We start from the raw sequence: 26,960 nt of genomic DNA, 5'->3' as shown, positions 1-26,960 counted from the left end.
ATAATCTGCAGTGGCATAAACATATTAATAATGTGTGCTCGACAGCTTCCCAAAAACTTTACTTTCTGCGGAAGAAATTGGAACATGCAACAAAAGAAGTCAAGCTGATAGCTTACAAAACATTCATCCGCCCATCCTTGGAGTACGCTTGTGTTGTCTGGAGCCCGCACCAAAAAGTCCTAAAAGATAAACTGGAACGAATTCAAAGAATGGCCGCTCGTTTTATTTCGTCAAGATACAGAAGAAGGGATTCAGTGACGGAAATGCTGAACTCATGTGGGCTCGAGTCACTTGAAAATCGAAGGAAAAAATCAAGACTAAAGCTTTTATTTCAAATAATTCAAGGGCACTTTAAGATTAAATCAAATAGATATATTCAGCCTCCGGGAAAACGGAGCGCGAGAACAAACCACACACGATCCATCAAGCCTTACGAGTCACGTGTTGATGCTTTTCGTTTTTCTTTTTTTCCTGAGGTGATCGAAATTTGGAATGGTTTGCCTGCTGAAGTTGTCGAGCAATCGGACGTGCACAAGTTCGAACGTTCTATCGACATCTTTTGTCAGGAGCACCCAACTTGATGATTATGATATATGAATTTTGTATGTTGTACAAAATTGTACATTGTTGTACATTGTATTCCCTCCCTGTAACGACCCTCAAGCGAGGGTCAACAGTATCAAAAAAAAAAAAAAATATTTTGAAGCAGCGGCTTGCCACACTTCTGACTCAGTAAATTTTCTCGGTAGGGTCGCTATCTGATCATCTTCTGCCTAATCGCTCAGAGGTGTGCTACGTTCCGATAGATTTTTTGTTGCAGCGCGCAAGACTTGAAACGTAGCTGTTTTCTGCCTTGCAATACCTTGGAGCAAAGATGTATTTTCGCTAGTAACTCGCTTACTATTGTGGACCGCCACGAAACATTAAGCTTCAACCATTTCTTCGCTACCGGTGTAGTCCGTCATTTATTGTGCGTATATGGTGCGCATATATTGAAGTGTCCGCCCATTCATTCATTGACACGTTGGCGATAGAGTCGCCGTAAGTTTTCGTGCCAGTTGGGTTATATGTGTGTTAATACTGTGCGCGAAATGTATGATAAGAGTTCACGGCTCTACTCCCTTTGTCATTGTTTAGGGAGTGGTACTCACTCTTGCAGACGACCCAGGGCTGAAGCCCTTTCTTTGAATCTTAGCGATACAACGCTGGCGGACTGGGAAATTTCTGTACCCTCGAGGAAAGCCGTACATCTCGAAGTGCCGGTAACACGATCGGAGAGTTTGCCGGTAACACGCATGGACAGTTGCAGCAACTGTCCGCGAACTAAGCTACACAGATTCATTTCACTCCTTAATATGACAGTCACTACGTTGTAGCCAACTACATCACACGTCTTCAATCCACATGTTTCAATCCGGCATGATTGGAGCACAGTGCGATAGCGAAAACGCAGTTTTATTTCCGATAGCTGATCGCAGAAGCGGTACTGGTTTCGTATTCATGCGATACCAGTGAGGCGAAAAAAATAATGAAATTACGGGGTTTTACGTGCCAAAACCACTTTCTGATTATGAGGCACGCCGTGGTGGAGGAGTCCGGAAATTTCAACAACCTGGGTTTCTTTAACGTGCACCTAAATCTAAGTACACGGGTGTTTCCGCATTTCGCCCCCATCGAAATGTGGCCGCCGTGGCCGGGACTCGATCCCGCGACCTCGTGCTTAGCAGCCCAACACCATGGCCACTGAGCAACCACGGCGAGTCTCAGTGAGGCGACGTGCGGCGCGCCGCCGAAAGCGCCGTCTTGTTTCTCCAGAACAAACTACCCCGCGAAAAAGGTCAATAGTCTTGGAGGAGCATGAAAATTTCAAAGGAAGGTATGTTCCCTCAGCGAACGATGGAACAAAGACTGGTAGACGGGATATTGAGATATAGAAGGACAGCGCTATAATTCAGACAGCGAACGCACCCAGATAGTACTCTAATAAAATTTAGGGGAAATAATATTTGCGCCGGTCAACAATACAAGTATCACCTAAAAAGTGGTCCATAGAGAGAGAGAGAGGGGGGGGAGGAAGGAAAGGCAGGGAGATAAACCAGACTGAGTCCAGTTTGCTGCCCTACACGCGAGCGTGAAGGGGAGTCTATTAGAGTAACCTGATGGGGACAGGGGTGCGTCTCAAGATTAGATTTAGCGTTCACACCAACTCCTCCATGAACACATATTGCTTACATGAAGTGACGTGGTTACTAAATTTGCTGGTATGTGATGACTATGGGTGAGCGCTTCACCTTGCAGAATGCATCTCCTCTAATTAATTATGTATACGCTCCTCCCTTTTGCGTGGTATGAAAGCCTTAGTGACGAGCTCCTACTCCGAAAGGTCGCCCCGCGCAACTTCCCAAGGAAGACAAACGTTTGGCCCGATTATCTTCCGTTTCGTTATCGCTGCAGACAAGCCGGCCACATGCACCACCAGAGTTTGTACCACCAGATGAGACAGCGAGAATTCATCGCCAATGCGCCATGGCTGTAGCAAAATGAACAACCACGAGGCATGGCCAACTACTCAGTGGCAACACAGCGGAGATCTGGACGACCAGCCTGTTCGCCGTCGCCTGGCCCTCACTTCCTACTCCAGCGTTGGCTATATACACTCTAAGAAAAGTTTACACCCTTTGGAGTGTATAGTTGCCGCACAAAAATAATTGTCATCTGCCTTGCCCGCATTTCCTTTCTTGAAAACGCTGCGCCCGCTACTTTCCTATTGGGAATGCTATGTCATGCGAATAACGCGCATGCCGTTCGTTAAAGGAAAGTACCGGGCTCGCCGCGTTAGGGAAAGCAAATGCCGACAAGACAGATGACGACTATTGTTGTGTGGCAAATATACACCCCAAAGGGTGCAACTGTTTTTAGAGTGTACAGGCCCAACCCGTGGAGCGTCCGTTAGCCCTTACTCGGAGAAGGAATGGCGGTAAACTAGGGAGGCGCGGTTCCTTTCTGTCGAAATTTCAAAGATTCTCCGCCGCTGCGAGGACGTATAAGGGACACAGTGCTGTACTGGCAGAGACGCGACCGTGGAGCTACGCAGCTCGACAACCACACGCTAGCGCGGAGTATCAGAAATATCAGCGACGCAGGCGCACGAGCCAGTCGTGACGCGATACCGAGAGACGATTGCAACGTGAGACGACGAACCACCGGCGTCGATACATTCAACGACAGCAAACAGGCTACAGCTCTAGCCAACACAGAAGCCGATTTTGTGATGGCGTTGTGACATGTGTGGTTGCCTCACATTTTTGCCAATGATCGCTTTGACCAAATGAATTGTCATAGCGTTATCGCTCTCGCTCAAGATACTCGTACTGTATCAGAAAATCCGCTTCGTTTCTATCATTCTCTCTCAAACGTCTGTGGTTTAGTGGCGGAAGCAGCATGTGTAATCATACTGCACAAACGGCGGTATACTTTTGCACCATGTGCAATATCTGCGAGCTCCACCGATTACTCTGGCATGCACGGTGACGCATGTGTAAGTAGCTCATCGACTTCAGAAGTGTTGTTAGTTTCGGTGGCTGCTAACGGCACTCATCGCTTTTATTGACGCCTAATTAGGTGCTGCGTTGCTTTGCTGCCACAGTTCGCAAAAAAAAAAGCAAACACCTCTGATGCCTTCTTGCTGCAAGCCTTCCTGCTTCCGCCATCAATACGTCGGGACAATATCATGATCTTCTCTCGATGCTGTTACTGTAAACAGATGATACGGGAAGCTGATAGAATACGTACAGCAAAGCACCGGCTGTCTATTGGAACAAGTAAGAGAATCAGCGCTAAGGGAATAAAAACGCAAGCGAGAATGATCGAGGCTAAGGTGTTCTGATGCGATTCGGGCACTTTAAGGAATATAATAAAGTGACCTGGTTTAAGACAGCGGCGATTGCACATCTCTGGGAGAGGCGTTCGTCCTCCAGTACCCAAACATGGGCTGATGTTGACGGGAAAGATTTCATGCTGACAGATAACTGTTGCTTTGCACACTTAAGTTAACGTATATGAAGAATGTGATTTTTTTTTCCTCAACACAGCTTGTCTAAAATGGAAAATGAGCAGTTGTACCGAATGGGAGAGGTCGCGGTTTCGGCTGCAGGCCGCAGAAGCCACATTTTGTTCCGAGCAAAATGAAAAAAATTAAAAAGAAAACCCGTGTTATTCCATAGTCCTTCACTGTGGCGTCTCAAGCCCAGTTCTGCTTTGGGGCGTTAAACGCCGTGGATCACATCAATTAATTGAAACACATACTTCACAAAAGCGACGAAAAGACAGCTTCCGGTTATTCTTCTCAATTTTCGTTTCAGATAGCACTGGGCGTCTCGTGTAAAGAGGAAGCTTTAGCTCGGGCCCAACTTCGATGAAGCCCATTAATATACACGTAAAACGCCGAAACGCTTCTATGAGATGACCTCTGAGCCCATTTAATGAAATTGGTTGCGTTTTAAAGAGAAAGGCAAATTTAGTGACTGTTGGAAGCGAAATTTGTTTTAGGGCCTGAATGTAGGAATTTATTGAATGATTTTTTATTGTCAGTTTAAAAATAAAGGATAGCCGCAGTTCACAAAAGTTGTACCTCTGTATCAAAAATAGATACCGCCAATGATTAAAGTGCATCCCTTATAACATCTAAAGCGGACAAAGTTGATACATAAGTTTACAGCTTACGTGAATTCGTTACAGCGTTTACAAGGGCTTCGTAAAAGTCATGCTCCCGTAAGAGAGCTATATTGCAGAGGGGTGTACGATACATCAATCTCGTCCTATTTAAATGTACTATTAGAGCAATTTATAGAATTGTAATATTTTTTATTGTTCGGTTGCAGAGTTGTGAACTTCATCGTTTTGTTTTCTGGAAACATGTGAATTCTCACCTTTTGTAAGTAAAGATCGACGGTCTAAATCGAAAATCCACTTCAAACTGTCACTAGATTTGAACTTTTCCTTTTAAATACAACAAACCTCCTCAACTTTGATGCAGTGGTTGCCGGGGAAAACAATTTCTGCTTTCCTAGGTATCTGTATAGAAGCCGCCGAGCTGAAGCTTCATCTGAAAGAACCCCTCACCAGGCCCCATAGCAAATTTTGGTTATACGGTGGAAGTTGTTACGTGTCCTCTAGGGAGCGCGTTGCCGCAAAAAGTTTTCAGATTGGCCCCTTAATACCCGAGATAGAAATATTTCAGTGCCGCGAACCCATGATTTCAGGAGGAGAGCTCCACTGCATAGCGAGACATGCGGAGGCTAGACGCATATCCGGAAGCGAAATTCTTTCCATGCGTTTTCCTCTACCGAACCTCGACAATCGCGCGACGCAAACGTCACGGGCCCCGCCTTCATTTTTTTTATCTCCTCGCGTTTTTTCTCTCTCTTTTTTTTTTTTTTTTTTGACGCGCTGCGCAAGAGCAGTGATTGTCTGGTTTCGCGCGCTGTGCACATGGACACATGCCTAGCGGTATCATTCAGTACTACACGAGTACTGAGGCAGAACAAGCGGATCGCAAAGCACGATCACGCGATGGATCCGACACGGCACAAATGGCACAGTTTCGGTCCTGCGCACGTGACTGGACGACCGTGGGAACAAGCAGACGAGGGAAAAGTACATCTCTCTTGCTTCGGTGCAAAGTAAAACAAAAAACACGCCGACATTCCTTCTGTGTGTTTCATTATTTCTCTAAACTTAAAAAAATTATGGGGTTTTACGTGCCAAAACCACTTTCTGATTATGAGGCACGCCGTAGTGGAGGACTACGGAAATTTCGACCACCTGGGGTTCTTTAACGTGTACCTAAATCTAAGTACACGGGCGTTTTCGCATTTCGCCCCCATCGAAATGCGGCCGCCGTGGCCGGGATTCGATCCCGTGACCTCGGCCTCAGCAGCCCAACACCATAGCCACTGAGCAACCACGGCGGGTGTCTCTAAACTTCAATTCGTCAATTCAAGCAACAAATCACGCATATAACAGATGTTTCCTTGAATAATTCTCGAAGTCATATGTCGCTACGAGCGACGTCAGACTGCCGACACGACTACGTAGGCGCAGGGACACGACTACGTCACCGTCCGGCTTGGAACGAGGTTGCCGCGCGGGAAAGGGAAAACGGCATTGGGATTGAAATTTTAGACCTTTCCGCGGAGCGTAGCGACGTTATTCTTTGCAAACACGATCGTTGGGGCACATTGTATGCTGTGCCCTTGTCAGTTCAGAATGGCCAGACCTGGTGAGGGGCCCTTTAAGGGCGTGCTGTTGATTACAGCACAGTAGTGGGCCAACTTTAGATTAACGACATCACTCTGGTCGTTTCTGCGGTGTAGTTTACGCGCGTCTTCAGTGTCGCCGAAACTCCTCCTGTTTTGTAGTGATCGACATTACACGTAGTGTTGGGGCAGTGGCTTTCGCATTGCGCTGCTATGCACGAGGGCGCGGGTTCAAATCCCGGCCTAGGAGGCCGCATTTCAATGCAAAGACAGCCGTGTACCGTGCATTGGGTGCACGTTAAGGAAACCCCAGGTGGCCAAAGTTATTGCGGAGTTCCAAACTACGGCGCACCTCAAGTCTTGTCGTGGTTTCGGCGCGTAAAACCACAAAGTTTCATTTTAGTGATCGACATTAGCTCAAAGCTGCTGTAAAAATTTCTTTTAGGCACCACTTAAACATTTTGTAAGTCGTGAAAACGACTACCTCAATACACAGAACCGATCTCAATTAACTACTTACTGCGAAGCATGGAGCTACATTCGTGTGATTGTAGAAAACCCTACTCGATAACTTTTTACGCCCTTTCGTCAACTTGTAAAGGCAATGTCGTATCAAGTATCTTGCTTTCGAAACGTGGGATAGCGTCCTGGAGCCTGCTATTGAGCACTTTAATCCCCGCAAATCATATAAGATGCGCGATTACATCAGAGTTCACAGCTCAAAACCACTGAGCGCAAAACTTGCATATTGTAGCAACGCGCTTCGCAAGTTATACGTGAATAACGAAGTCAGCGGAAGTTCGCAGTAAATCGTGCGATGTTCAACAGGGAGCAGCAACAGCCGTCGGCGCAAACCCCGCATGTTGCCTACCCGGACTAGGCCTATACACAGGTCTTTTTCCTCCTAATGGAAGCGTGCATTTTTTCATACCTCCAATCACATCAGCCCGGAACGTTTTCGTACGAGAAGCGAAAACTAATGCATGTTCTCTCATGTGAGCAAATATTGAGTTGCAGCGCATTACGCGTGCAAAATGTTAGCAATAAAAACAATATCGGCATATTTCAATGGGCCAAGGCTAGCCGACGTTGGTAAATGAGAACACGATATCATAGCCGAAGAGGTTGGCCCGTCTATGAGCTCATGTAGTCCTGTGGACCAGCTGCGGCGCCGTTAATGTGCGCACGTGGTTTATACGCGATCCTCAACTCACCTGTGCGCTTTTCAGTTAGGCCGGAACGGTGGATGTCACAGTTCCGGCGACGTCAACCGCCGAAGGGTATTCGCTCGCTTGATGAGCTTTTGTCATTCCGCACGTGCGCGTCTGCATTCTCGTGCTGTCGGCAATGAGTGCGCGAAAGAAGATGGAGCATTTTTTATTCAAACGTGAAAGTTGATAACTGCCGCGCTAATACAGGCTATCCCAGCTAAGAGAGAGCCAAAAAAATTACGCGAGAAATGCGTTTCCCCTCTTACTGAAACGTTTCATGAAGGTACCCACAATATAGCAAAATCGGTCATTAATACAACCTGAATCCAAACGTAACTCAACGAGACTTAACGTGAGCGATGCGTTCAATCCACGGGGAAAAAAGAGAAAAAAAAAGGCAGCTTCGACATGGCTACTCTCAATGGAACCTAGGCACACCTGAACCTAAGCACGTGATAGCCGGACACTTCGAATAGTAAGTTATCGGGACTTCTTTTTCGGTACTTACTCCTTTAATTTCTCAGATCCTTTATTCTTTTCTTTTTATTTATATTACTACACAATGAAAAGAAAATGCAGCGACAGAAGAAAAAACCGGTGGTCTGGTAACAACTTGACAACGCTCTTATCCCATTTCCTCGGCACAGAAAAGAGCAGAGGTAAATATGCAGTGCTTTGTACGAGCAGATTATATTAAATAATTTACACAAACTTAAATTCATCAAGGCGTTCTGAAAATGAACAAATGCGCAACAAAATCAAAAGAAAGAAAGCAGTAGACTAGCAGAAATAAAAGACAATCGGACAAATAACCTTATATAAACCCACGATTCGCTGAATCAGTGGCGATAATGCACTACAGAAAATATGTTTAATACAAAAACAGCTAGGTATAATCTGCTTCGGTTTAAATTCGAACCCATACGCACATGAATCTTGTATGACAAAGTACGTGGACGCATTCTTATTACTAATATTTGTCCACGTGCCGTGCCATTAAGCAAAGCAGGACCACCTTGGGCAGTAGTCCCATTTCAAGAGTACAATAACACTCTTTGTACCATGGTGAGAGTTGCAGTTCCTCCAAAATTATTACGGGCTGGCTTTGAATCAACGCCGCAGTTGTGTACAACCACTCTGGATTCCAATCTAAGCTGCGCACTTGGCCGTTGGTGGAAGACCAAAAGTCTCAGCGATGAAGCTGCGCAATCTAGTTTCACGTGAGCATGTCTTTCGTGGGTACACAGAATAGAGATGCGAACTGTTGCGAAAAAAAAAAAAAAACATGAACTATTGCGGGAAAGCAAACGCTATGGGCTGGGTAAGTGCGCGTGAGTGATGCTGCGCCTCAATGCTCTCTGCAAGTAATAGCAAAATTTCGAGCAAGAGAAAACATCGGTGAATATTGGGACGTGGGACTAGAAACCGAGGTATGCCGGAAAAATCATGAATTATGACATCGCTGATTTCAAAGGTTGCTGCAGCGGCCCCCCGCTTAAACGCTTTGCCTGTGCGGCATTTTATAAACACATCAGCATTAGTGCCATGAAAATTTACTTGCTACACGTGCAGACTGTCCCCGCAAGTTTTATCTGCACAAGCGCGCAGAGCCCATAGAAAGGCGAATCGGTGAAGTAGACACGGAAATAAAAGAAAGAAAGCACGGCATGACTGGGCACAGCCACGAGAAGCGGCAATTAAACTTGTGGCACGGACTGACGCTGCCCAACTGCGCGGACGAGAGGAGATGCAGAAAGAGCACTTGCGCTGGTGAGAAGTTCTGAAAAACAGCTTTTCCTATCCGGCGAACAGGACGAGCTTGCCAAACAGGACCGAAATTCATTTTAGCGGTGCTGTTCTGAAGTGTGAACTGCATGCTGAATTACCTCACCGCATCGTCATTATAACCATCGTTATCACCATCACTATTCGGTATTCTTTAAAAGCCCGTTGCGCTGTACCCAATAGGGCAGAACAAAGATGCCCGTAAGACAAGCGGCTGTGACAGTGATGTCACGTACCGCACAAGAGTGACAGACTGTAACCAACGATGTGTGTGCCGTGTTATGTGCCCTCTATCTCTTCTCCCCATCTTTCATCCCCCCCATCCCGCTCCCATGTGTAGGGTAGCAAACCGGTTAGGCTAAACTGGTTAACCTCCCTGCCTTCCTTCTCCACTTTTTCCTTCCTTCCTTCCCGTAAGACACAATTGTGACCTTTGTGAGCAAGTAGGAAACGCACTGAAATTCAACGATACAAAGGTAGAGAAGACAGTTGAACTTATATTAGACGATAGAAATACAACAAAGCAACCGAGATTGTTCAGTGGCTATGGTGTTGGGCTGCTGTGCACGAAGTCGCGGGATCGAATTCCGGCCATGGCGGCCGCATTTACATGGGGGCGAAATGCGAAAACATCCGTGTACTTAGATTTAGGTGCACGTTAAAGAACCCCAGGTGGTCGAAATTGCCGGCGTCCTCCACTACGGCGTGCCTCATAATTTGGCTCTGGCACGTAAAACCCCATAATTTCACTAATTGTAAACACAACAAAAACATGCAAGAACTCGCAAATCGCGTATCCGAGATGGCCTATAGAAGTATAAGGAAGTCAGGTGACAGCAAAGTGCGTGGGGGAGGCTACGGGTTTAAATAACTTTAGGCTAAAAGCTTAAATTTTATGAGATTCACCGGCTCGAAGTAAAATGAATTCAAGAACAGCAGCGAACTAGGCCAGTAGGTAACGGTTCATTTTGTAATATGCGCGCAGAGCCAGGGTGCGTGCCAAGACGCGCGCCCCGGCGACAACAGAGCGCTTACGCGGAAGGAACGACAGTGATGCACGAAACCTGTGCGCCGCCCAGAGATCACCCCTCACTGCCTATACCGTACAATATGGTCAAAAATTGTTAAAACTTGGCTAAACTCCGTTTCTTGACGTCGACAATAACTTGACACGGAAGTGGTTTAACTGAAACGTCACGCGTCATATACTGTATCTCCAGCGGTCCCACTATTAAACAGCTTTGTCGCCCCTGAACTTGGGAGGAGAATTCGGTAACACCACTAGGGTGGCGTAAAGAGAATTGTCTGGTGGTCTCGAATAGAAATGAATGTCCAACGCAGGTAGAGCACCTAGATATCGTATACCAGCCATTTCAAGAGACGTGGGGTTTTTTTTTATTCCACTTATGCTGAGAAAACGTGCATTGTTTTGTTTTACCTTCGTATTATATAATTCACTTCAGGAACGCGTTTCCTTGGCCTGCTCACCGTGAAAAAAAAAACACTTTTATGTTACAAGTTCAGTCACTCCCCATTTGTTTAGCTTGTAAATATCTGTGTCATCCACAACGTCAGCGTGTACTAAGTCTTGTTGATATTCCGCGAACCACAACTTCGTAGCCCAGGCGGAGAGGTTAAAAATGCGGGTTGTCCAGACTCAGTTATGTTGACCTCCCGTGAAAAAGAATATTCGCAAAGCGAAGGGCAAAAAAGAAGGCATCAACGCACGTGACCGACACGGTGAGAAGAAAACTTTCAGGAATCGCCTAACCTTGCACTGCCCATATCACACCTGTAGCATAATGGCCACTATGTTTACGGCGTCGATGTCCCATTTTCGATCGCCAGCAAGCTCGGAAAAGAATGCCTGATGTGACTGAAGCAAAAGGGGGGGCAGAGAAACCAATTATAGAAAATATACTGTGGCGTTTAGCGCTTCGAAAGTGTGGAGTGGGTTATGGGGGGCACCGTAGTGGAGGACTCAGGCGTGACCACCTCGGTTTGTCTGATGTGCCCCCAATGGATGTTACACGAGCACCTCCGTCTGAATATGGGCTCCTCTGCTGGTGTCGAACCTGTGACATCGTGATCAGTAGCGCAATGCCACGGTGACTGAGCGTGAGGTGGAAAGAATCGACAAACGTGACATTCACAAGACACGATAAAGTTTGTGCGCCTGAAGTAGAGTGTGTTGTGCGTTGCGTTACGCCGCGTGCGGCAAGTACTGCACAGGCGAAGCAAGTCGCTACCGTAACACTAGTGGCTAGAGAGCACAGCAAGAGTTAGAAGTCTTTTACCGGCGGCAATCTTGCCTTGCATTTGTAAAGAGTGCCAGTGAACGTACAGGTCGTCGCAGATGCAAGTAATTTCGCGTGGTGAGGATCTTCATGTCCAACGAGCAGGTAACGTCTGCGTCGGCCATGTCTCCGTACTTTTGCTTGAAACTAAAGTGAGCCGCATAGACATTCGCGTGATGTTAATAATGTTTTATTAATTATAATCACACACAGGAAGTAATGGCTAGAGTTGCGTGCAGCAATCTGTTTGTTTTAGTTACAAGTACATTCTGTGTTTCAGTAAACACTCGGTTGTGGTCGGCGACTGTGTCTAGCCTTCTCTTTTATAATCTTTTCTAAACTATAAGGAATTCCGTAAAATTTAAGCGTACGTCATGGGAAAGAACGTAGGCGGTCTTATGGCGGCATGAATGCGTAACAATTTGAGGGACCCCTTTAAGCGGTTTATGTTCATCTGCTCATCATATGCAGATGTTACAACATTGGCCACGCGATTATGAATTTTCCCCATGGAGTTAATTAGTTAAATCTGGAGAGGGTTCCAATGGGTTGGCGCATGTGCAATGAGTGGGGGAAGGGGGGGGGGGAAAGAACGCATAAGAAACAAGTTATCGAACAAAAATTCCTCCCTCATTTGTATAAAACTGGGATTGAGAATGATGCCAGTGACAAAGGTGAAGCCCCTTGATTAAACGACCTAGCGGCTGCAGTTAGAATGGCCAAGAACATCCCTCGTGAATCTACGCGCAGCCTCCGTGCTGCCACCATGTGTCGTGACGCGTCATAACGCGTGGTGTCCATCGGAGGCCAGCGGCACACTCCATGGCGTGGTCGGCACTCATCAGATGTCCGGGTCACGCCTTCCGAGCACCGCCGTGGGGACAGTCCAAGCCAAGTGAGGCCCAGTAGCGAGGCCAGGAGGGCGACTAGGCACGCAATGGGGACAGCAGCCCTCACTCGTCACGGCAGGCATAAATTAGCCCCGTCGAGGCTGGAAACGTCGGATGAAATGTTCCGGCCATATCACGAGCATATTCACGAAACCTACTAGATGTTACCGCGAAGAAACAAAATTCACCGACGATTACGCTATTCCCTCATGGGAAACTTGAGGGCAGGTCTATGTGTCTTTTAATTTCGCGATATCTTGAAGCAAAGACTATACGAGAGATAAGTAACAGAGTCGCCAATCGTCGAAAACCGGATCTATGGGTCAAGGACGTATGCTTTTATACATGACTCATCGAGGGTTCCAGTGTAATCGCTAGTGCTGCTTGGCTTCCAGAAAGTACTACATAATTCACGTCGCGCATACAATCAGATTACAAAACAATAGCAAACCATACGACAATCTAAACAAAAGCGAACCAGACCAAATCAAGCAAACCAGACAAGCGCTAGCGAGAGCTGACACGAGAAGACAGTAGCATGAAACGAGCGGTCCGGCTGAGGTCAGATACGAGAACGCATCGAGCAAGTGGGGGAGGGGAAGCCCGCATGAAACCAGTTTCTCGCGCGCACGTCACTGAAGGGGCCACTCTCATTGGTCGCCGCCGCTCGTCGCGCGCGTTTCTCTTTCACCTTTCGCTGCTGTGCTTATTCGCTCGGCGACGCCACCACCGCCTCCGCTCGCTGCAGGAACGGGCGAGTTGCGCTCAAAAAGTGCGGCGTTATCACGTTTACAAAAGCCATCGGGGAGCAACGTCAGTGAATACATGGGTCAGAGAATAAAACCCAGTTTCGACTGACGCGGGACACAGCCCTTCCAAGGTCGTCGTCCCGATTTCTCGACATTTGTCGTGTTTGTTTCGCCTTCGTGCTCCCGCGTTGCCTTAAGTTAGTGTGAGCCTACACAAGCCCATAACCGCAACCTCTCAAAGCACACTTGCTGAACAGAATGCAGCGGAACGAGATATCCTCACCGGGAAGCACGAAGCTTCGCTGTTACTCTATTGGATTCCACAAAGCATCGGTACCAGCTCGTCTGCTCTCTGATAATGACGTTATAGCAAAGGATCCCGCGATAGGGGCATAGGAGAAACAGAAGCTTTTCCCGGCGCATGGTAAACAAATACTTGTCTATAGAACAAAGTTCAAACAAACAGGATACGCAGAAAAAGCGAAACGCAGAAACACTTGTGCACTTCTCAACTTCTCTTGTCTGTTGGGGTTCTAATATGAAGATTACACCAACTTGTCCAGATTTCAGTTCCTTTACAATGTTCTTAGGGATGCATGCGCGACTACAAACAGTCAACCACCGGCAAGTTCCCTAAACATAGAACTATGTTCTTTAAAACCTAAACTGTGTTTTGGCAGCAACACGTAAAGCCATAATGTAAAATAGGCTCCCCAACACACACACAGACACACGCACGCACGCATGCATGCAAACCGACTACAGTTGATTTAAATGTAGCCTCGCCTGCATCACTTCTCTTCAAAGAGCCAAAGGTTGAACCATCCTCTTAACTCCGTTCTGTGCCCCTCTCCGCGTCGTGTTCCGAGATTTATAGGCACTTCAGTAGGCGTAACCATGTTAACGCCTAAGAACCTGTGGCTTCACGACAAAGCTGACGTGGTTTACATAGACTATACGGAATATTTTTCTCTGAGCTTCGCCTTTAAGTGTGGAACGCGATAGCATTCAAAGATCCCTGACTGCTTCTCACGCTTCCCGACAACTGCAACTTATGTATACGGTAACGTTGACCGGCAAACGCTGGCGCAAAACGCTATGCACGAAGGCGAGCGTTTTGGTAGAAGCGCGGCCTCTTGCGTGGGCCGATCCCGGAGATTGTGCACAGCCGCGCAAAAGGAATTACATTATTCTCAGGTTTTATTATTGCATCGGACTTTTAATATGGCAGCCTGAGAAGATTTAACATAGAAGGCATGGGCTGTCGGTGTTTTGCTTCATGACATTTCTTACTCGGCTGTGATTCTAAATATTCCGAGGAATAACTTTGTCAAGAATGTAAGACAAGGTATGAGCAACTTTAGTGATAGAATGGTGGGGCAGTATAACCCCCATATATCGCATTTCATGTAGCACGGCGTGGCATATACACATACCTAAATATATAGGGTAATTGTCGCTCACGGGACGCCGACGCCGGACGCCGACACAGTATATTTTGCGACACGGGGCCCTTAACGCTATCACGTCAAAATGAACAGGGACATTTCTCAGCCGGCTGCGACCACTCGTTCATGTGAATCGCAGTTTCAGGACAGTAAGATTCTAGGAAAAAGCAATAACACAACTGCACGCGAATTCATAAAAGCATATTAAGAAGAAAGACTAACTGCATCAGTGAAACCTTTGGTATAGCAATATAGTGTAATACAATGTATTATAAGGAGGCACCTTCTTCACCAACACTTTCACGATAGAAGTCAGTCTATATTTCGCATAGTGCAGCCTCGTTATTGATATGTTCCTACGCCTCTGTATGCATTCATCTATAGACGGAATTTACCGACGTCGTTGGTCCTTAAAGGGACACTAAATGAACACTACAAAGGACACTACTAAGCCGAACGAAAGATTGAGCTTCCGTAACAACAAATTCTTCACGCGTAGCGAGAACGCAACTTCTGTAAATGACAAATATGGAGAAAATAGAAAATCGCAGTAGCGCCGCTTGTTTTGAACTATGGTATCTGATTCAATGTCAGCCTTGGGGAGGTATTCTGTAAGAGTCCACCTAGTGGACTATCCATTTCAACCGCTGCTGTTTGTCTAGGGCCACTCGTCTCCTCCTCTCTCGTACAGCAGTATCCAATCAGCAGCGGCCAAAGTTGAGAGTCCACTCGGTGGACTCTTACAGAATACCCCCCTGGCTTATTCACAGAGAACAGCAGAGAGGACGGTCACGTGGGGAATACGTCAACTCATCAGTTTCGGCATGAGCGACTGTGAATCATACTGCAGATGCAGGATCTTCGGTGGCAATTTTCTAATCAGCAACAGGGTGTCACACTGGCGCATAGAAAACAAGGGTACACTTCAACACGAATAATATGAACTTGAAAAGGGGGGGTACCAGCGAAACACAAAGGACGCGCACACAAGGAAAAGGTGTTAGACACGGACGGACGCTGGGCATATTATTCGCGGCGCTAATGCACGACTAATATGTCGATGTAACTCAGCGTAATATTTTCTTTTATGCACCGCTGTGGCTTAGCGCCTATGGTGTTGCGCTGTTAATAAGCCCCAGGTAGCGAGGTCAGATCCCGGCCGCGGCGGCCGCATTTCGATGGGGACAAAATGCAAAAAGGCCCGCCTCATGCATTGGGAGCACGCTGAGGAGCCCACGATGGCTAAAATTAATCCGGAGTCAGCCACTACGGCGTGCCTCATAATCAAATCGTGGTTTTGGCACGTAAGAGCAACAGAATTCATTCAATATTTTCCTTTCCCCTTTAAGAATGGCATATGCAGACAACAATACTGCGCAGAATACTGCCACGCCACATCGTTCGTCTCCTCCGACCGCCACAGACAAATTATCGCTTACACCAAAGACCGTTCGGCACAACGCGCGCCTGCTACATCGGAAACAACGTGGACGCTGTAGGAACTTCAGTGGAGAGGCGGGTCCATTATTATCAGATTGTAGACACGTAAAATTTGACTGATGTCTTGTAACCAGAATTCAGTAGCGTTATCTTCGATTCTAGGACCGCAGATTGTATTCGCGGCTATTCTTATTGTTTAAGTAATAAATCTTTCTCGGCACATGACGACTCAATTAAGAATCGGGCTTTTAATTCTCACTTTTTTATAGTATTTGCGCCACATCACCGTCGACGCTTCGTGACGACATTTAACGAGTGTAAATACTTTGGCATAAAAAGACACGGTCGGGTAGTATAGCATTAACTGAGTTTGAGGAAATTCGTCACGCGATGACCACTCTTAAATATACAGCACACGCTCAGGACACAAGCTACAACGACAGCCTGCCCGTCTTGCTGTCTCTAGTGCACGAAGAGCGCAATAACTGCTCCTATACACATGTGGTTCGCAAGAAAACCTCAATGCAGCAGGTTTTCTACGCTTCTCACTTGATATCCGTGGGAATCTCTGCGACGGCGCACTCCTCTAGAGCCCCGGAATGTGGCGTGCCCGCCCCGAGGGTGCGGCATGTGGCGCGACTCCACGACGCTTGGCGCTGCCAAAGATTGCGCGATAGGATCAGTTGATGCCACAAAAGCGGGCCGGAAAGGGTGGCCAGCTTTGACGCGGAGGCACCTGGCCGTGGCCCAAAGTCGTGTGGTGTGCGCCCAGGTGTACTGCCGGTTAGATCTGACCGTCAAGCTGTTGGAATGCGGCCGCATTGTAGTCGACGTAACAATGTTGAAGCAATCGACTAGTAAGCGCGGCTTCGCTGTGTCGACGACCATTTGTGTCAAGGTAGCAGTGCGCGAAATTTAATTTGGTAATCACCTGCCGACGTGTCCGGCGTACGCAGACATTAGTGCACGTTAAGTAATAAAATATAACCAAGAGCACGAATCTAAGCCCCGTATTCTAGAACACTGCTCATCTCAAAACTACCCCTGGACACAAGAAAGGGAATGGCCGCACCACCCGTTGATTGAAATGGTCACTGCGTTTGAATGACACCTCCACGGCAACATATAAGGGAGAACATTGCAACCAGGTGTTCTAAGGACCTATTTAATGCTCTGGCGTGGGCTGTTTATTAAGGGGCGTTTCTTAAGTAACACGGCGGCATAGGAGTTAAAAGCATTATCGGAGTGTGCTTACACCTTTAGTGGAGTGTCGGGATAATCCACAGTCGGCCGAACTCGAGAAGAGCCGTTCTTGAAAGAGGGGATTAAGCATCCTCTTGTCTAACTATGTAGCTTTGTGACTACCAGTCAAATATTGTCTTCCAAATTTGTAACTGAAGCCGGAAATCTGCAGGTGCGCCTGGGTGAATACGGAACACGAGAGTGACTTCGCTTTTCACGAAAAGAAGAACAATGACAGTCTAAGCCACCCCGAAAACAACGCCAGAGAACAAACGACTAGCAAATTATGACAAATGCTAATGTCAACTCAATAACCAAAGCTCAGTCAACGCAAGCACAGGCGGGTGAGCAAAGATGCACTCGGAAAACAGCACATTTTATATCCTTTTGCTGAGCGGATTTACGCAGGCGCTTCACAAACTGTACGCAATCGAACTGCTACGCGAGAAATGACGTCTGCCGTCGCTCTCACTCGAATATCACCTTCACCAAATATGGACAATTCTTCGAAAAGGTTTACCGCGACGCCCGCTAAAATGGCTAGAATCAGCGATACGTGTTTAGAGAAAAATGGTCGCCAACTTCCCCACTCAGTGCCAGAGAACTAATGGATCGAACGATGTACCACTTCAAAGGGTAACGGTAGGCACTGCGTGACATGCCGCCGAAATTATAAGAACACGGGCCAATACTGCGAGGGGGGAGGAGGAAAGAAAGAAGGCAGAGACGCTAACAAACATGCGACCAGTTGGCCGCCCTACTCTGGCGGAGATGAAAGAGGGAAAGACAGAGAGAGGGAGGGGGAAGAAAGCCGCGGTGAGCTCGCGCACGCACGCCTGAGCGAGTCAGAGGCGTCCACATAGGCCAGTCAAATTGCCAACAGCAGCAACGAGGAAGCTCAGAAAGCTTCTGCAAGGAAAGATGGATGGTGGTGAAGCTTTTATACAACGTATAAAGTAGAATACTCTCGACAATGTAATGTAATGTAAGACGTAATGTTTAACAGTCTCGGAAGAGAACAGCAGTTTACGATAGGTAGCGAGGCACTGGAAGTGGTAAGGGAATACATCTACTTAGGACAGGAAGTGACGGCGGATCCGGATCATGAGACGGAAATAATCAGAAGAATAAGAATGGGCTGGGGTGAGTTTGGCAGGCATTCTCAGATCATGAACAGCAGGTTTCCATTATCCCTCAAGAGAAAAGTGTATAACAGCTGTGTCTTACCAGTACTCACGTACGGAGCAGAAACCTGAAGGCTTACGAAAATGGTTCTACTTAAATTGAGGACGACGCAACGAGCTCTGGAAAGAAGAATGATAGGTGTAACGTTAAGGGATAAGAAAAGAACAGACTGGGTGAGGGAACAAACGCGAGTTAATGACATCTTAGTTGAAATCAAGAAAAAGGAATGGGCATGGGCATGGGCAAGACATGTAATGTGGAGGGAAGGTAACCGATGGTCATTAAGGGTTACGGACTGGATTCAAAGGGAAGGGAAGGGTAGCAGGGCGCGGCAGAAAGTTAGGTGGGCGGATGAGATTAAGAAGTTTTGCAGGGACAACATGGCCACAATTAGTACATGACCGGGGTAGTTGGAGGTGGGAGAGGCCTTTGCTCTGCAGTGGGCGTAACCAGGCTGATGATGATGATGATGATGATGATGACTCTCCACAAGTTACAATATTTTGGGGAAATTTTTGGGGATGACGCGTTCAACGCAGAAGGTTGCAGAAATTGTGGTGCGACTATAACAATAGTGCCACTGCGGCTTCGCGCCGGATTTATATGGTGCATCAGTTTTGTTCCCGCACGACAACCAACTGAGCAGAGAAATCAGTGAAGCATACCACACAAAGAACAGGACGTCTGTGAGCTAGCCTTCATTAACATTGCATGGAAAAGATGTATCCTCCCTAGGTGACAAGGGTAACTGCAATCAGTCCACGCTTTTCTTTTTTAGCAAATACTGTTTATCGTGCTTTTTATGTCTTTTGCACCGAAGGCTATGCCATCCATCCGAAAGAAATGGTGCGCATTCAGAGGCGTTGTGGTTTTTTGTTCAACCTTTCCTCCAAGGTAAACCTTCCGTCGACACTCCACGCTCGTGTCGTGTGGTCTTCCGTCCGAGTGTAACCCTTGCACTGAAAACATTACACGTCAACACGTACTAACTCGCTCAGTTCACCCTAGATCTAAAAACAGTAATCATGGAATACCCATAGCTCTAATCGCCATGGAGCTTTGCTTGGATACTGTGGCCGTGCCAAGATGTATATTAGAACAATTTTATTACGCAGGGTAATAAGAGGAGGCATGCAAATTAACCTGTTTTGGTAGCCACTAATGATGTCCAAAGGCGGTACAAGCGCGCTCAGTTGTTCCTAAACCCCACACACTCCACATCGCCAAAATCCGTCAGTGTTTCTGTTCCACTGCGGTTTAACATAATCCGTATGCACCGTATGACCAGCAGTACACTTCGGTTGTCGTAGCAGTGCATTATAGGGAAGGATTGCTTTGCGCTTACAAAAGCTGTTTCTTGCACTCTCGCTATTCATTTTAATGTAGCTAACCTTGTGGATGACCTAGCCAGCTTCTTTTTGTGGAGCGCGCTGAGAACACACACAAAAGGCATTCTACAGATGGTCACATATCCGAAGGCCAAGGACTGCCATAAACATTGGAGCTACGAGTGGCGCAGTTGTTCCTCACGCTGGCAACAGCACAGCGAGGCACATCCCCTTCGGCGGCACACGTGACGCGTCGGCGTCACTGTGAGCCGCAGCCATGTATTCACGCTGACAGGTGCGTGTGTCTTGTGGTCAAGACCATAAGGTCGTGTAAGTAGTCATATAACGGTATATGAAAACCCGGTGACAAGAGGGGCAGGCGATTCACTGATATCGATGACGACATGCGAACAGAGACACGAGCGAAAGCATGAACGCAGTCATTCCGTATGGCGTAGCATATACAAAAAAAAGATTCCGTAGTTTTACGTGCCAAAACCAGAAACCGACTGATCGTGAACACGGCGTATAGTGGGGGACTCGACATTGATTCTGACCACCTGGCGTTCTTTAATGTGCCCCAAAATCTAACTACGTGAGCGTTCTCGTATTTACACCCATCGAATGCGGATGCCGCGGCCCGCGTCCAACTGCAACGGCACATATATCCGCTGAGCTATCACGGAGGCTGATCGTGCAGCCTACAAATATAGGTGATACAAGTTTGTAGGCGTTACTACTAGCGCGTTACTACTAGCGAACATCGTTACTAAATGAATGCATGCAGCATCTCCGCGTGACGTTTCTTGTTCCAAACTTAAAATTTCAACCATTTGTGACTGTGAATATCTGTTTATTCTGAAACAAAAACAACTAAATATTGTCGCTTTGAAGTTCCGCACAATCGGTCAGTAATTTATTGCAAGTCTTACAGATGACGGACACATCATGCTATGCTGTTGCAGCGCGAACTGTGAAATACAGAAGCGGACACCCCACAAGAAACGGTCACGGACAGAAGTTTGCGAAAGAAAATCTGTTTTACTTGTTTTCATCAATCGAATTTGCGCTACTGTTCGTTAGTCGGCTCTCACGAGTAGTAGAAAGGTAAATTAACTTCTTACTTCTTTATCCTTCAAAGGATGGCAAGAAGTGATGGTGCCAACATACCGTATTCTGAGGCATGGTCACATATTTCAGTTCCCTATGTATAAGGAACATAAAACCACTAATGGCCTATCGTTATGCAACAAAATCATCTAACGCAGCTAATACTACAGTAAATATTATCTTAAAGCTAAAATAACATCGGGAAACTAATTATAACTTTGGCGTGTCTCTCGAACGCCACGTAGAACAACGTATCATGGAGCAGAAACGCTCAAATTTCAACTTACACATTTTCTTAACATTAACAAAATCATTGGAAAATGCTGTAAAGCAGTGATTTGGGCTTGTTGGTAAGACATCGTGAGGCTTATAGCGCGTGAAAAAGACAAGGAGGAAAGTGAGACGTGACACACAGAGGCGCTAACTTGCAACAATCTTTCATTTCGAGTACATCGGGCTCATTTCTACTTGCTCCTCGGGACCCAGCAGCAACTGTGGACAAGTGGTATTTGGAGGCTTTCTACCTTCAGCTAACCATGGCATTCGGATCTGCAAGATTCAGAGCTCAGAATGGCTTCGCCTGGCTCGTCTGCACAGAAGACTACAGATTGCACAAGTAAGCGCCTCCGGGAATCCACCCATGGTAACCAGGCGCCTCCGGGAGTGTAAACGGGAGTGCTTTGTAAACGCCTGCGTTTAGATGGTGTTATAAAAGGGATAGGTGTGAGCAAGCTTGATTGTCTTGATGTGTTCTTCAGTGTAAAGACACACAATATGGACGCACATTTTCGAGCCATTGTGTCTGAAGACGGCACCTGGCAAAAATGTATAGCATTGTATCTTCAAAAAATGCTGAACATGTTGCCAATTCAGGACCCGTTTCTTGTAAAGAACTCTGATGTGGTACTCGATTACTTCAGGTCGTCAACCCATAAGAATATTAAGGCCTTCTTTGTAGACATAACAGACCTGTTTTATTCTTTACCTCATTCAGGTCTGCTCTCCAGTGTCCAGAGTTCTATTGACGCCTTTGGAAACGTTGCCTTCGCGAACGCCACCGGGATGTCGAATGACGATTTCTTAGGACTTCTTAGCTTTTATCTTCAGCCTGCTTTCGTTCTGTGGGAAGGACAGCCTTGTATACAAAAGGAGGGAATTCGCATCGGATCGTGTATAGCTCCCATTCTTAGCCATATATTCTTAGCAGAACTACACAAGAACATGAGTGGTCGGCTTCCAGATTTTAAGACTCTCAAAGTTTTTAGATACGTCGATGACTTTTTAGTTCTACTTGACTGCAGCTCTAACTGTTTTGATTTTTTTATCACTAATACACTTTCCTTTATACGCGAGGGTTTATCTCCTCTAAAAGTAACACATGAACTGCCCATTGACGGAAGTATCCGATTTCTCGACATTAAGTTTTTACTTTCCAACGACCACGTACGCTGGAAGTACGAGTCTCGCGCGAACAAGCCACTGCTCCCATATCAGTCGGCGCACTCTACATTGGTTAAGAGGGGAATCGCAAAGACATGCTTGTCAAACGCATTATGTAAGCTGATGACCGAAAGCATCAAGGATCAGATCCTCCATCTTCGATTGGCAGGTTACCCTACACATGTACTTATTAGCGTGGCAGATGGTCTGCTCAAGTCGAAGCTATCAAAGAATTCCGCCAGCGTGCCTTGTGTAGATAAGAGGAGCATTGCTGTCACCCCATATATCCACGGCCTATCGCACCGTTTAAAGAAAATAGGTCAACGTGCGAATGTTAGAGTTGTGTTTTCAGCTTCTACAAAATTGCAATGTCTGTGCAGACTAACTAGACCAGGCCTCTCTGATAAGCGCACGTGCAAAAAGAAACACCATGAACCGTTTGTTGAATGTGTGGAAGCAGTTGTTTACAAATTTCCTTTAAAGTGTGGGAAGAACTACGTGGGGCAAAGCGGAAGGTGCCTCAACGAGCGTTTAAAGGAACACCGGTATAATGTAGCAGAAAAGCGGGGTGGGTTCCTTGACGCCCACTGCAGGCATTGCAGGTGCAGTTGCCGGTGTGGATGATGGTGACCACTCGACGCGTGCTCCACCATACAGGGACTGCTCCATTGTGGGAAGAGCCCGAGGTAGGATAACTCGCGAAATTATAGAAGCAGAAATGATTTATTAGGCTTGGGGATAGCTGTGTGTCAAAACCATCGATTGCCTTTTCCCGCAAAGAGTTATCGTACCTGCGCAATGGTGTGTAAGGTTTTTTTTTTTTTTTTTTTTTTTTTTTGCAAACAGCGCATGTAGGATGTACGCGGAAAACTGGTATATATGTATGGATCCCTTGCTCGAAATAAAGATTGTTGCAAGTTAGCGCCTGTGCGTGTCACGTCTCACTTTTGTCCTTGTCTTTTTCACGCGCTATAAGCCTCACATTGGAAAATATCACCTACGAAAGTAATTCTTAGGGTTTACAAAGAGAGTGTTACGCTCTGGCTGCTGCATAACAGAAAGTAGTATACAAGGTGTTCTTTTCTTAGCTGCACGAATTTTTTTTTTATATCGCCTGTGGCAAATAGCACAAATCTGGCCCTTAGCTTAAATTACTCGATGAGGCGGACATCACCTCTAGGAAAAATTAAAATGCTTAATTAACTAGTTGACGTAATTACGCTGATAACCATTCGAATTAATTAATCTACAGCACATATCTTAAAGGGACACTAAAGCGAAACAATAAATCAGTTTCGACTAATGAAGCGTTGTTTCAGAACCCTGCAGGCAGTAATTTAAAAAAAAATGTTTGGTTATTAGATGAGAAAATGAAGGTCCAAATATCAGTATTTGAATTTCGCGCCGGAACCCCAGCGCAGGTACGTCAGAGTGACGTCGGGCATTCCAAAGTATCTTTTCGCATTTGGGCCGCGTTGGCTGAATAAAGGTTCCCGAAACTTGCCATGTTTAATATTTGGTTCCTTTAGAACACAATGAAGTCAATCTGTACCGCTATACATAATTAGTAGGCCCTAGAAGATGCCATCAAAATCCAAGACGTCACAGCCCCCAGTTGCGGAAACTTAAGTAGGCGTCGCCACCCGTATTTCGTTCTTGCCCTTTTTCTGGCTTAACAAACTTCTTATCCTTGCAAGAGTGGTGTTTTTGGTGTTGTAGAATGGTAATTTACTGATGCAGAAGAAATCATTTGTGTCCCTTTAATCTACGACTGTAGCTAGTGTCTTCGAAGGCGTATCCCCTTGGAGCGATTTCGCACGACGGCACCAGTTTCGAGAAGGAAATCACACCCTCACGCCTCATTTTTCCTGCATCATTACCAAAGAGCCGTAAAAAGTGACTTCTGCATTCCTGCAAAAGGTTTGCAGTAGAGTAGCAAAAACAAGTATACTCGAACGATTCCTGATAGGATTTTTCAAATTAAGTAATTTACAAAACTTTCATAATCAACTGAGACCGATCCGCAGGCCTCTCCTGCTTTCAACTAGCACTGACGGAATGCGCATACCATGCCTTAGTTTCTGAGAAGGCTTGCTACAATGTGCCGATCCTTAACGAGAGATGTTGGTGCCAGTTAAGCAGATTCACCGTGTATATCCTAGCTACGTCGTTTACTGCCGAAATATTGTGGAATGATGATACATATATTTTTTCTTCGTTTTATTACATGACAATTACTAAAGAAAGTCGTCTTATCTGATAGGGCTATATGCATAGAGTGGCCGAAAAGGCCATAGCACCCTTTTTCCCACTGTCGCTTCTGTCTGTGAGACGAAACCATAGGCCCCACCATCACTTGTGAGACTTCCCCAAAGCTACATTTGAAACAGCGGTCAAGAACAGCAAATAACACAGAAGGTCGCGCTTCCCCTTCTCTGTAAAAGTATGCCAGCCTTCGCAGTGAGTTCCTGAAAATGTTTTACGTAAGTAGGGTAAAACAATTAGGTGAGTAGCCTAAACGTGGATATGCAGCATAATGGGCCCCAAGACAATAGCGCGGGGCGCTTGGTGGAGAAAATACGGGCAAAAGAATAGTCATCGAAATGGATAGCCTCGACTGAAAGTTCTGGAAGGTGTATCGTTACGTTGATGCGGAATGGATTGAATATTGACGTTTCTGTGTCGGCCTTAGGGACGTTTTCCTAAGTTCCAGACATTCAAATTACGGTGCAGCAAGTGCATCGTTGTTGTTTAATACCTGCACAGAGACGATGGGAGCAGGTATTTCAGGTCGCTTCGATGTACACATTTGGACAGGACGTGCAGTCTAACGTACAGGCTAATTGCCAAGTGCATAGTGATTCAACGCGTACCACATGAACCATTGGTACTGGAGAAAGATACTTGAACACGACGACTGCAAATACTCTCCTGGGGTTATCCATAATCATTCAGTAAGAAGACATTACTACTTGTATTGGCCAGAACAGCTCAAGCTACGTTTTTTTCCTTTATCAGTCGCCAGCTGCTCCAGGAAGCCTGTACATTGCTGAAAACGCTATTAGCGCCATCCATCGCAAGTGGACACCTGTTGTTGAGGCAGACATTGTGAAGATTTCTTTTATCCTGTTTTTTTTTTCAGCTATAGGAAGAAATTCTGTTATACGGCGCGGACTTCCTAACGTGCTGCGATAGACTGCTACACTTTATGTACGTCGTTGCGAATACGCTTGAGAAGCGTCTTTCTGAGACACGTATGGCCGCAAGTGTCCACATGTAACGATAATGGCCAGGAACCATTAGTTTGATGAATACGCAACTGTTCAACCGGCTCGTCCGGCTGCCTGACGGGTTGGTCAAAGAAATCAACGACTAAACGGTCCGGAAATCGATCCACAACAGGAGATTATTATTTGCGAGTGGACACGTAACAAGCGTGCATGCTTTCTTAATGCGACATCAACCACTTATTCCAAGGATTCACCTGTGACCACACTAAACAACATGGGTCTCTCATATCATCTCAGTGCGGCGGCAAAAAGACTGGCTCTCATTTCACTGCGCTAACATATAAAAACAATCCCTTTGATGGGAATGAAGAACAATGAGGTAAACAGACGAAGCAATCTTCAGTGATGCACCCGTCAAACCTGTGCACTGCGTACTCACCGATTGTTGTGATGACAGTGAGGGAGTAGAGAAAAGCTCCCGAGAAGGACCACTGCTGTCCGCCCGTGCCAATCTCCTTGCCGTCGTAGCCGTCCTTAACGGCGGCTATGAGCCGCGCCTGGAAGTCCAGTATCTCGTGGGACACCGCGGCTGTCCAGTTCTCCTTGTAGAGCACGTTTAGCCGGTCCGTGATCTCCCACAGGCGCGTCACGGTATCGCGGCGCATGGCTATCACCTGACTGGCCTTCTCAACCTCGTAGGGCGCTTCGAGCGCGCGGAAGGCGAATGCGCCCAAGATGCTGTAGCCGACGACGAGCGCGCACAGACCCACGTGTGAAAAGAGGAACGCGGTGAACTTGCGGCAACACGACTTGCAGCGGTTCTCGGGCGGCGCCACGGCCGACGCGGCCGCCCCGCCGGCTCCGTGGTGATGCCGGCGGGAGGACCGCTTGCGCTCCATGGGCTGCTCAGCGAGGCCGCGCCGCCAGTCGCCCCGTCCATGAGCCGGCCAGCATGGCTGCGCACTGCTGCGGCCGGAGGGGGCAGCGCGTCGCCGCAGAGCGCCTACGCGCCTGCGCGACGCGAACCGGGCTCTTCCCGCCGCCGGGGAAACACAGGAAGGCGAGCTCGCGCGTCGAACACCGTGGCCGCGGCGGCCTGCCGAAATTAACAAACGCTCGCAATAAAAGCGCCGGCGGACGGAATTCCTATCGCAGCGCCACGTCGTGGAGCAGAATCAACGGCGCCGGGAACGGAAAGACGCGCGTGACCCAAGTGCAGGCGTCGTTTGGAAAAGCACCGCGACGTGGCGCAGCATGTGCAGGTGGGGAAATTTATTTCGAGCGAGCATCGTTCTCGGAATTTTTCAATTCGGTTGTCTCACTCTGCTTTGTCATCTAAAACCCACAG

At 46.9% G+C, this 26,960-nt stretch overlaps 1 protein-coding gene across 1 annotated transcript in view; it reads right to left on the bottom strand.

The window, feature by feature from the left end:
- LOC126524304 (TWiK family of potassium channels protein 7-like) overlaps window positions 1-26,697 on the bottom strand; it is a 282,791-nt gene extending 256,094 nt beyond the window's left edge. The window contains exon 1 of the mRNA XM_050172645.3: window positions 26,052-26,697. Coding sequence (XP_050028602.2) covers window positions 26,052-26,511 — 460 coding nt within the window. The 5' untranslated portion in view covers window positions 26,512-26,697. The remainder of the gene's footprint in view (window positions 1-26,051) is intronic.
- Window positions 26,698-26,960: the final 263 nt, after the last annotated feature.

The sequence above is a fragment of the Dermacentor andersoni genome, chromosome 3 (assembly GCF_023375885.2).
Source record: "Dermacentor andersoni chromosome 3, qqDerAnde1_hic_scaffold, whole genome shotgun sequence".
In the NCBI taxonomy this organism is placed as follows: Eukaryota; Metazoa; Arthropoda; class Arachnida; order Ixodida; family Ixodidae; genus Dermacentor; species Dermacentor andersoni.
Note: the sequence above shows the minus strand (reverse complement) of the source record. Positions and strands in the feature narration are given on the sequence as shown.